Below are 12,404 nucleotides of genomic sequence, written 5' to 3'. Positions count from 1 at the left end.
AAACAATTGACGGTGGGAAATAGGGTTGTTATAAATATTGTAATGAAGAATATGCTATGTGTAAAAAATATATAAATATAGATATATTTGAAATTGTCTATAGGTATTGATTTCATGCAAAAGGGTTTTTATATTTTTTTGTTTCTCGATACATCATGGACAATCTTTATAATTCCTTACATTGGGATTATCTAAATATGGTTCAAAAGAAGTTTTTGTCTCTAAAGAATTCTCCACGAACTCATACAATCTCTCCCCATAATCCTTTGAAGGAATAGCACTGACCAATTTCCTATTATGGTTCAAACTTCTCCAAAATGTTTCCAATTTTTTAACAATTGAATAATTCGTCAAACAATCAATCAATCCAATATAATAAATATATTGGCCATCTTGGTTGAATGTATCTGAAGATCTTATACCACCCTCATAATCTTTGAAAAAATGGGAGACCACTGTGCTCACTTCATAGCCTCGAATTGGTCTTTTCTTGACTGACTGTTCTACATCATGCCTTTTCAAAATCTCATTAAGATTTATTCCATCAGAAGCAGCAGAACCATCCAAAGGTGATATGTTACTAACATTATCATGATGTGGTTCTATATTGTTATGGGTTTGAATAATTGCATCCACTGCAACCTGTATCTCTTCTTCTTCATTATTATCTTCGTATTCGTCTTCATTATCTGATATTAATTCATCTTTGTTCAAATCATGAATACCAATCAATAACGAATAATCCATAATATTTAATTTTGTTAATAAAACAATATCATTTTGTAATTGATTCAAAAACTTTGTTTTCTTCAAAGGTCCAAATTTTATAGTCTCTTTTAAATCTAACCAATTCAAATCTTTTAGAACTGGTCTATAAGTATTGTCATTTTGTTGGAATTGTTTTTGATCTATTATTGTTCTTCTGCCCCAAGTGGATCCTTTCAAATCATACGTTCTATGGATATCTAAATGAGGTGGGAATAAATTATTCATTACAATAAAATAAATTTTTCTATGTTTAATTTTATTTTGAAATGAAATTGGCATTTTCACTCTATGTAGACCATAAAATTGACAAATCAAAGTATTGGGATTTTTTTTAATATGATCATAATATTCCTTTAAATGTTTTCTAAGATGAATATGCTCAGAATGATGAATGGTTTTAATTATATATTTATAATCTCTTGAATAATAAAAAAAAGAACCACTTTTCCCTGGTGAATTTAATTCACTTAAAATATATTTTGAAGTTAAAGATACCAAATAATCTGCAGGATCCAAACCAAACATAGATCTTAATTCTCTAAAGACTTCGGGACTATAATCCTTAAATTTAAATGCATATTGAGATGATGGAGTCAATTCATTACCATGATAATCAAATGCAAGTTTCTTATTAAAATGGAAATCTGACATAGTTAATGGTTTCATTATACCTGAACATCTTGATACAGCTACTCTAATTCCAGTTAACATATTATAAGCAATAATGAAATTCACATGGCCTTCACTAACTTTATTACCGATTAGAACACGATCATCGTCAATTAAAAAAGTTTTTCTTTTTCTTCTCATTCTTCTGTCTCTTCTTAAAATCTTTCTCATTTTATTAATTTCTTTCTTTGAAATATCTGTCTTTTTAATACTACCACGAACATTATTTCTAATCTTATCTAAACTTGAACCTTCAGAATTTGTTGATAATAATTCATTTGGGATTGAATTAGAACGTTGATATTGTATATTATCTTGATCTTGATCTTTCTTTAATCTTAATATTCTACTTTTTCTCTTTGAATTTATGGATCCCGTTGGTAATGAATTTATTGATAAATGCCGTATATTTGGAATACTCTGATCATTATCATCATTAACATTAACATTTGTTCTTAATGGTAAAATTTGAGAATGCTTTGAAGCATGAAACGGAATATTATTATTGTTATTTTTATTGTTTGTATTATTATTATTGCTAAAATCAAAGGATGATAAATGCTTAATAGATTTTCTTGATTTTGATGTTCTTCTTGATACATTTTTATTTAATAATATGCTATCATTGATGGGATCATGAATATATGAATTTGTATGAATCAATAAATGGTCACTATCAAGTATTTTATTATTATGTTGTTGTTGTTGTTGTTGTTGTTGTTGTTGTTGTTGTTGTTCTTTCTTTATTATTATTGTATCATCTTTATTATTTGTGTTATTTTTATAAGCCAATTTATTTGTCGTTGAGTAATCTTCAATAGAAGTTGGCGTTGATATATTATCATTTAATAATTTTGGAGATTCCAAATTAGATTCACTATTTGAAGAAGAATGGAAACTATTTGAATGTTTATGTGTTGTTGTAGTTGTTGTATTCATTCTTCCTTTTTTATCATTATCAATATTAATATCAATACTAATATCAATATTATTGTTTGTATTTTGTATTAAATTCATTTAATAATTGTAATAATCAAAATCAATTTACACCTTAAAACCATTTAATCCACAATAATCTAATCCCTTTCGAATATATATATGTATATGTGTATATCGATATTGTTTAATTGATACTTTTTTTATGTAGTAATGTTAAGTAAACGCGCAAAATCAAATTGGAAAATTGTTGTAAAACAGTGTACGTAATGTTTACCAATATCAATATATTATATATATTGATATATATATAATATAATATATATAACTTCAACCTCCATTAAAAAGTTTAAATAACAATGAATACAATAACAAATTTAATGCAAGGTTCACTATTCCCTCTTCTTCTTCAAAAAACACAATCAAAATAGAGATATCGTGTACATCCTTCTTTACATAATATTATTACAACGTTATTATTATTATTATAATAGAAATAGGAAATAATCAATAATATACAAATAAATATATTATTGTACCTCTGTTTCTGTGATAATATATTCTCATCCTTCTTTTTTTTTTTCGTTTATGCAGGGTGGGGGTTCGTTCAACGTGACCATATTGCGAGATAGAAACAGCGATAAAAATTCTCAGTTTTTTCCAAATTTTCAGTTTTTTCAGTTTTTCTCGCGTTGTCGATTTTCTCTTTCTCTCTCCGCTCTGTATTTTTAAGGTTGGGCGCTTAATTATATTTGTGTGTGTGCGTGGTGGTGTATCCTTAAATAATTCTGGTTCTAATTCGCCTGTTGGGAAATAGACGCCCGTATCCCTCTCTGGTCATTGATACGTTATAATACAAAATTAAGGATGGCAAGTTGAGAATATATATCACTGTAACTGTATTTTTATTATAGTATTATAATACAACCTGTTTTATACCAACATATATCACTATGTGGGTGTGCATATATATACTCTTATTCGTTCTTTCCCCCCCACTTTCATCTGTTTCCTTTTTTTTACTTTTATTTTTTGAAACGTGTGGAGAACGAAGAAGAGCCCAAAAAACTAAAAAAAACTAATAATTAATAGATAAGAAAAATAGTATATAATATATAGAGAATAGAAAATACTTAAACCAAGTTATTCTTATTACTTGAATGCATTGAGATAAGACTCCTGTAAGAAAGAGTGATACTCTCAGTACGTGGAAAAAAAAATACAAACAAACATTTAGCTATATGCTAATTATATTGAGATTATAGAATTGTCTAATAAATACTCACCCCACCCTTTTTGCATAAATTAAACACACAGTCTCTCTAAAATAGAAGTTCATTATATTTTTTTTTGGTCGAATAATGAGTGAAGATCAGAAAAATACCAATACTGTCACTGAATTTAATTCAGTAAAGACAGAGTACGACGAAAATCCTTTATTATCAATTAATAAAATTACTATAGCTCCAAATAATACACCTGAAAATAGTCCCTCTAATATATTAAAACATGAACCTTCTCCATCCAGACAAGATACTGGTTTAATACATTCTGGGATTCATGATCTTTCCACTTCATCACCATCAACCACTACTTCTAGTGCTACAACTACTAATATAACGAATTCTCCACTGGTAGCACCGCCACCACCTCCACAACGTTCAATGATCGTTATGAATGAAAATGGTAATAATAATAATTTTACCGCGCACAAAGGCGGCAATTTTTTTGTTCGTTCAATTTCAAAGGACGGTAACAAAAAAAACAACGGCGGCGGCGGCGCGGATAATAATAATACCCATAATAATAAAGATAATTCAATTGAAGTTAAAACTACGAATAATAATAATAATAATAATAATAACAAACAAGATAATGATAGCAATTATAATAGTAAAATAATTTCAGAGAACAATACTATCATGGATGATAACCATACTAATCAACATAATAATAGTATGAACACTAACAAGAATAATCCTAACGATATATTAAAACAAAATAATTCATCAACATTGGAGGATCACTCGTCTCAACAAAATAGTAATACTAAGAGAAGAAATACAGTAATTGCAAGTGATTTACATTTTGATTCAACAAAGACAAGAACTGATCCAAATGTGAAATTAGAACAGTCCACTTTAAAAATGTCCTCTTGGATGCATTCAAAATATGATGATAATGAATATTCTTTAAATGAAAATAATAAATCTAAAAATGATTCAAATGAAAAAAAAACTCCACCAAGTAGTAGCGTAAGTACTGCTGTGATTACAACCTCTAGATCAAGTGATTTGGTTCCTAGTAGTTCAGATTCACAATATCCTTCAAATATTTTAAGGAATAAAAATAATCCATCATCTAATGATGGTTTACTCACAGAAAACTCAAATAAATTATCAAGAGATGCTTTTTTAGTCTCAAGTAATAATGATGCATTAACTTCTCCTAAATTACCAAAATTAAATTCATTTGGTAAATTAGAGGAAGAAAGAAGTAGACTAAACTCAAGTGGAAGTAACGATTTATCACATTATCATGAACAATTCGTCACTTCATCAGTAGATCAATCAAGAATACCGACAGGGAAACATCATCAACAAATTCCTGCAAATTTTATCCTAAATAATAATCGTCCTACTACAAAACCAGATTTACCAAGTAGTGCACCAACTGATACATTATCACAAACACCAACAAGTCAACCAAAAATTATTAATTCAAAATTTGATGGTTTAAGAACAAGATTATTAAATAACCCTAAAATTAACAAACCAAGAAGACATAGTGAAGAAGAAGACGTCATGGGTAATGCTGCCGCTGTATTATCAAATATGAGATCTTCACCATTTAAATTCGGTGATAAAACATTACCTCCATTAAATTCATTAACAGTTGCCACAGCCACAAATACTGCTACATCAACTACTACAGATACAGTATTACCAAGACCTCATTCAGCTTCATTTTCTTCTCGTGGTAGTCATTCATATACAAGACCTAGGGTAGTCATTCACGGAGCTGAGATAGACCCTAAAGATACTGAAAATGCTCTTTCACAATCTTCAACTGATGATGAAAAGTTGAAAAATGATCCACATGAAATTTATGATAATAAATCAAAAGATGAATATATACAGGAACCTGTTAACTGGAATAAAAATGGGAAAAGGGTAAGTACTACACATATCGACTCAGACAAAATAAAACATATTAAAAATGATCCAAAGTATGTACTGATTGCTTCTGCAAAACCACCTCCCCAACAAAATGAATCCACTAAAGATCCATATGGCTTAAATTTAAAGAAAGGACAAAAGAAGGTCAGAATGGAACCGTTATCTCCTGAAGTTCTCAAGGCAAACATAAGCGGTGCTCGAAATTCGTTTAGGGTAATTTCGAATGGACAGTCGGGAAAGGTAGGTCCTACCGGAACAAGGTCAAGAACAGGTTGTTGGATCTGTAGATTAAGAAAGAAAAAATGCACAGAGGAGAAACCATCGTGCATTAATTGTTCAAGACTGAATTTAACTTGTTATTATGATGAAAGGAGACCTGATTTTGTATCAGATCCAGTCAAGAAGGCGGAAAAATTGTTAGAGATAAAGAAATATACAAGAGAAGCTAAAAAGAATGCTATGAGGAAACGAACATATATTCAATCTCCGACAGAAAGTGAAACTTCTTCGGGTGCAGTACAGTAAGTATACTACACTGATTTATATCGTGCATAAAGTCAAAGAATCAAAGTGGATAAGAATACCAAACAAACAGTCAATATATATTTTCATAACATTAAATATCTGTGATATATAACGAACAATAAATGTAATTATTTATATATAAACATCTATATATATACCACGCCAATTTTTTACCATTGTGGTGTGCCACTCATATTAGAATATGGATAATATTGATGTTGATGTTGATGTTGTTGCTGTGGCGATTGTGATTGATTAAAATTATGTTGAGGAGGGGGAGCTGGAATTTGTTGCATATTATGATTGGGTAATAATTGAGAACCACCCCACATGTTTGGCCCTTGTGAATTACCAGCCGGCATATTTGGTTGTTGTAATAATGCCTGAGAACCCATAGAACCAAAGTTTATATAATTGCTATGTTGTGCAAAATTCATACCTACATTAGGCATCATATTTGGAGGACCGCGCATTTGATGTGGTTCGTTCATAAAACCAATATTGTTGGTAGGCGTCACATTCTGCTCCATGGGATTGCCAATAATATTATTCATATACATTAAACCTGTGGAAGATGGTGCATAAGTTCCATTAGAAGAACTATGGTTTGGATAATATAAAGTTTGATCCAGTTGTGATTGGGAATGATTCATGGTATTCGAATAAGGCGTTGTCGGAATACTTGGAATAGAAGAGGGTTGTGAGTCAAGGGAAAACGAATGCGCTTCATTCGATAATGGCTCTTGATAAGTTGGTTCATTAACCTCTTGCTTTGTCAATTCTCTCAAAGCACTCTCAATTGTAGCCATATCCAGTGGTGCATCTACCTCTAAAGGTGTGGCTGGATTTTTATAATTTGTTGAACTTATATTATCAGACAAAATGTTATTGTTGTATTGCTCTGTCACACCAGGTTCTTCGACTTTGTTTGCTAATCCAATACTTGGTTTGATATTAAACGTTTCTGGTGCAACTACAGAGGAGCCACTGTATACGGGTATGTTCTTATTTGACTGCCCTTTATTATTCTTGTTTGGGTCAGTAGTATTCTTGGAAGTCACGTTCTTAGTGACATACGAGTGGTTATTCCTTTTTGTTTGGGCGTTATTTATGATTTCTTTCGAAAATAAACCCTTCGGAATTCTATCATTGTTTATGTTAAAGGCACCATTCGAACTATATCTATTATCATCCCCTTGAAATGATTCCCTGTTATTCAGCTTCGTTCTCTTTCTTGTCTTTGTAAATTTATATTTCCCAGTATTTTCATCCCAAGTAATATCTTGCGTATTTTTCAATAAAACTTTTGAACCCATTTTAATGATCGATTTCATCCTCAATGTAGATTCACCTATTTTGTCTAACTTTTCGGAACTACCAATCTGCCCGGATAATCGATCTATCCGATCAGAAGCTGAAATAATGGATGAATCATCAAATTCTGAGTATGATTTCCTTAAAATTGGTAAACTGTTCAACAGTATATCATCTTCCAACATATACGTTCTCGGTATCTTAGTTTCAAGATCTCCAGGAGACAAATACTTGCTGTCTAAAATATCGTTCAGTAAAGTTGCCACAAGTTGAGTAAATGACGAGTTACTATTTGCATATGCTAGGACATCTTTATCAGCTTGAACCCAATTTAATATAATACGAGCTATCGACAGATATTCTGAAGTTTCAATATTTTTGGTCCATCCATCAATAACAACCTTTTCAAGGACAATAGATATAAAGGAAAAGGCAAATTTTAAGTAATCTATTTTACTTTGTTTAACTGTTTCCTCATCGCAACCCATTTTTAATGTGTCTATTAAATGGTAGCTCCCTATCACCGATATTATGTTATGATAAATCAATTCAATATTTTTGATATATCTAGTAGATATCTTTTCATATAAAGTTAATTCTAGATGCTTTAATCCTATGCTATTAATTGCAGGAGAAATTGATTTCCCTTGGTTATCAATCCAGGATTCTTTCTGCAAGTTATAACCTAACAATACAATTGTATAATATTCTATTATCTCTCTATTAACAATTTTTGATCCAATCAAATCATCCTTATGAATCGATGATAGAACCTCTAAGACAGCTTTATGCAGTGAACTATCACGTTTTGAGAATAGGTTGTTTATATTTATCAAGGCGGATCTGCTACGTAACGGTACTAAACAACCAATGATATTATTAACACAGAGTTTTGAAATTTTATTCATCTGCATATAAATAAGACCTTTCTGGAAATATGTCTCCCCTACCGAGGGACATAAAAGGATGGCAAAATCAAAATATTGAAGGGACTTATTGAAATCGTCAACCACATATCGGTTATTGAATTTTTCACATAATGCCTTATAACGGTGTAATGAACCAAGATATATGAGACATCTGTGATATGACCTTATCAATAAAGCTGCAAATTTGGAATTATATTCAACAGAAGCTGGCGATGGGTTAGTTCTAGATTCTAGATTTAGATTATTGGAAAGAAATTTTGGAATTGCAGATGATGTGTCGACGTTGTTATGGAACATTAAAATAGTATTCATATAAAAGTCGGCTACTGAGTTCGAGAATTTCTTAACTTTAGAAGTAAATTTTCTTAGTTCAGTATAACTGGGTTGATTCTTATTAGCTGAAGAACGTAAAACAACCTTTCTAAACGATTGAAACCATTTAAAAATCGGGTACCATATACTTTCCCAAGTCAAATCAAGGATAAATGGAATGAAGTCTATATCTGAGACACCATCATTGCTCTTGGATTCCTCCAATGCACGTTGAAAGTTATTTTCTAATACAGATTGTATCTTTGATTGTACAAAGCTAACAAAACCTTTCAAAATGGTATAATCTTGAGTCAATTGGTTGGATTTAAAGATGTCGTCCAATTGTATTTGAAATCCTTTAATTATTTCTTGCAAAGAAGCCTTATCAATACCATCTTTTGTAGGATTTTTAAGATCGCTACCCTCCATCGAAATATTACCGTAAAATACTTAAAGGTTCTTAGAGATTATTAAAGTTTCTAATACTTAACTCAGTTGGTTTTCAAAACAAAATGGAATATAGATATTCAAATTGTCTTCAAATATGGAATAATATACTAAAAGTATGTTCCTATTTTAGATTGATAAACGGTTCGTCAATCTTGTATATCGATAGATATTTAAAACAGGGTGACAATTAAATTATAAAAAAAGGCTATTATAACACTAGACTTTTTGATCTTTTCTAATTGTTGTCATGAGGCTAATCGCAATTTTTATATTGTACTTTTTCCCCTCCTGATGTACTTTTAAATTCACTTTTCTTGTTTAAAAAAGGTTAATATTCTAATAATATATATAATGTATGATATTCTATGATTAAACCTTGAACTTAATCATGTATAAAACTGTATGATATACTGTTATGTAAATGTTTTGTACAATGCTTCTTACGACTTACAACGAAGACTTCCAAATTTCCTGAGCAAACAAACAAACAAAAAAAAATAAAATAAAAAACTGAGTGCAAAATTGAAAGAAAAAAATGACGACGGCCAAAGATAGACAGACGTTTCCGATGTTCTCATCACCGAGACAGAATAAAAATATGGATCCAACGAGATAGGGACACTCTGAGATGATCGCTACCGATGACTATTGACATTACTGATTGAACAACTTCTGTTCCACGTATCTATCCTGATTCGGTTATATAAACTGTATTAAGAATATTATGTAATTGTTTTACATTATGTATATATATCGATAAAATGCATTTTGTTTCCTTAAAATAATTATTAACTGGATATCCAGATTACTGGACTAGTTTGAACTTATGTTAGGATTAATGACGCTACTCATAGAGGTTGTTCTACACCAGCAACTAGAACTCTGTGGCTCGACTTGTACCCATGCTTGGATGCCTTCATTTTCCAGTATCCTCTCTACTCTTTTCTTAATGATTGTAGAATTCTCACCTTCAGCGTATTGAATATGAATGTACCCAACAAGAGTGCATTTGTCTAAATTCTTAGACATATGGTGATGATTATGTCCATTTTGTGAATTATGGCTATGTTCATGGCCATGATCGTGATCGTGTTCATGATCATGATCATTCTCACTATGTTGAGAACCCCCATGACTATGTGCATGTTCCGAAGCATTTGGTTGTACTGGCCAGAAACGAGGTGTTGTATAACCTGTAATCCCTGGAGTCGTAGTGATCTGATTTAAAGCATTTTTCACACTATTATGCTTTTTAGTATCTAATTTCAATAATAAATTTAAAGTCGTAGATTTTAATAAAGGTAATGAACTTAATAAGATTAAACTTGCAATCATAATAGATGCGATAGGGTCAAATATGTGTAGGTTTGTCAATTTAATCAATAATGTTGATATTATCACACCCACAGAACCAAGAGTATCAGCTAAAATATGTAAAAAGATACCTCTCATGTTGTCACTACTAGCACCATTATCTCCATGGTTATGACCATCGCCAGTATGGTCGAATGCAACCAAACCAACCAAATTCACCAATAGACCAAGAACAGCAACAACCAATAGTTCATTGGTCTCCTCAATAGCAGTAGGTTTGAAGACTCTACCAGCAGCTTCTACGAAAATACCACATACGATCCCTAACAACAAAATACCATTGGTAAAACCTGCTAATGTCTGTAAGTACTTAAGATGGAATGGAAACTTATCACTAGCTTCTTGAGTTGCTAGAACACTAGCCAACAAACCTAAAAACAAAGATGTACAATCCAAAGCCATATGTAACGAATCCGATAATAGACCAAGGGATTTTGAGCGAAATGAGTATAAAAGTTGCACGAACATAAACGTTGTGTTTAATAGTAAGAAAGAAAAAATTGATCTTGTATCTTTATTCAAAACAATTTGTTTAAATATACTTTTCTTTTGCTTCTGAGATGAATGATTATGATGATGATGGTCGTTATGTGTAGTTGATGTAACTCTACTTTTAATCGGATAACCCTGTTTATTGTGGTAAGACAATCTTATTGATACCCTAGAAATATATTCAGCTAGGGTGACAAATACCACAGTCAATAGATCCTTAGTGAAGGAAGAAGCCACTTTATTAAACGAAAGATACTGTAAAGAAATAGACATAAACCCAATGATTAAAGTCATGAAATTAGGTATTTGAAGTGTTGCAATCTGTGCTTGATCATTGGATCCATCATCTGACATCCGTTGAGAATATTCAATTAAACTATCCTTCAAAGAGAAAAAGAATATGGTAACACAACCTATATATACAAATACCATAAGTAATTGTAAAGTTGAAGCACGATAAAATATTGTTAAAACTAACATTGTAGCCAATGATGCCAATGATCCTAAGATCAAAGAAATAAGAACTTTTCTTCTGGTAGATTTATTTTCTATATAGTTATCTTCTTGTGCATTATTATGGTCATCTTGAGTATCGAAAAGTTTGTATTTTAAGACAGGATATGTGTAACGTAATAGTATAATCAGCACTAAATATATTACGAAATTTAATAATAGGTAATACCATGGTTCTGAGGTGGACATAAAATTCGATAATGCTCTATTTTCTTCATTGATGCAATTAATGATCAGGCATAGACCTATTAAAGGTAAATAAGTTTTCATGAAATTGAAAATATGACTCTTCATTGAGATATCATATATTTGATTATTTTCATTATGAATTAATTTCTTTACGGTAACCATTGTAAAGACAGTAGTTTGAATTGGATTTAATATAAAATTTAACAAAGAGACAACCATAAATGTTAAGGATATTGGAATAACAGAACTCCATCTTCTCTTGATAATATTTACAGAACACCCAATTGAGACAAATGATAATGATGCAAATAGCGGTAAGAATATTAGTCTTACTATTAAGTCACTGAACAAAAAATGATCTTGTTCATTATGCAAATTTGAATTATGATTAATATTATGTGATATGTGTTGTTCTAAAATATCTTGATAAGTCGGTACAATCAAATTACTTGAAAGAATGATTGTTGGGAATGATATAATGAGAGGTATCCTTGCAAGAAAGGATTGTACCATAATGAAGGATTAAAAAATTAAAAAAAGAAGAAGAAGAAGGTGTGTATAGGAGAAAATAGTAAAATCAATAAAATAAGGAAATGGTTATGTTATCTCTATAAAATGCAAAAGGATATTTCTAAATTCGTACACCCATGTGTGTTTAAATGCTTTATATCTTGACAGTCATTATATTAATATTAAAATAAACCATTGAATAGAAGTTTTACAAATATTGGCTTAGATTTAACGAACAAATAGA

General features: G+C 30.5%; 4 protein-coding genes across 4 annotated transcripts; 1 reads left to right on the top strand and 3 right to left on the bottom strand.

The window, feature by feature from the left end:
* Positions 1–153: 153 nt before the first annotated feature.
* MSS4 (1-phosphatidylinositol-4-phosphate 5-kinase) lies at positions 154–2,454 on the bottom strand (the record flags this gene model as incomplete). Its single annotated transcript, XM_041550920.1, has 1 exon — positions 154–2,454. One exon carries the CDS (start codon positions 2,452–2,454, stop codon positions 154–156), a length of 2,301 nt encoding a protein of 766 aa, XP_041406854.1.
* A 1,280-nt stretch (positions 2,455–3,734) lies between these two features.
* On the top strand, positions 3,735–6,077 carry UME6 (DNA-binding transcriptional regulator UME6; the record flags this gene model as incomplete). The annotated part of the gene is made up of 1 exon (XM_041550919.1): positions 3,735–6,077. One exon carries the CDS (start codon positions 3,735–3,737, stop codon positions 6,075–6,077), a length of 2,343 nt encoding a protein of 780 aa, XP_041406853.1.
* A 170-nt stretch (positions 6,078–6,247) lies between these two features.
* EBS1 (Ebs1p) lies at positions 6,248–9,061 on the bottom strand (the record flags this gene model as incomplete). Its single annotated transcript, XM_041550918.1, has 1 exon — positions 6,248–9,061. One exon carries the CDS (start codon positions 9,059–9,061, stop codon positions 6,248–6,250), a length of 2,814 nt encoding a protein of 937 aa, XP_041406852.1.
* Positions 9,062–9,895: 834 nt separating this feature from the next.
* Positions 9,896–12,163, bottom strand: MSC2 (metal cation transporter MSC2; the record flags this gene model as incomplete). The annotated part of the gene is made up of 1 exon (XM_041550917.1): positions 9,896–12,163. The coding sequence occupies one exon, from the start codon at positions 12,161–12,163 to the stop codon at positions 9,896–9,898; it is 2,268 nt and encodes a 755-aa protein (XP_041406851.1).
* Between the last annotated feature and the right edge of the window lie 241 nt (positions 12,164–12,404).

This window comes from Maudiozyma barnettii (genome assembly GCF_903064755.1).
Source record: "Maudiozyma barnettii strain CLIB 1767 genome assembly, contig: KABA2_05, whole genome shotgun sequence".
In the NCBI taxonomy this organism is placed as follows: domain Eukaryota; kingdom Fungi; phylum Ascomycota; class Saccharomycetes; order Saccharomycetales; family Saccharomycetaceae; genus Maudiozyma; species Maudiozyma barnettii.
The sequence above is the reverse complement of the archived record's forward strand: the minus strand, read 5'-3'. Positions and strand labels throughout refer to the sequence as shown.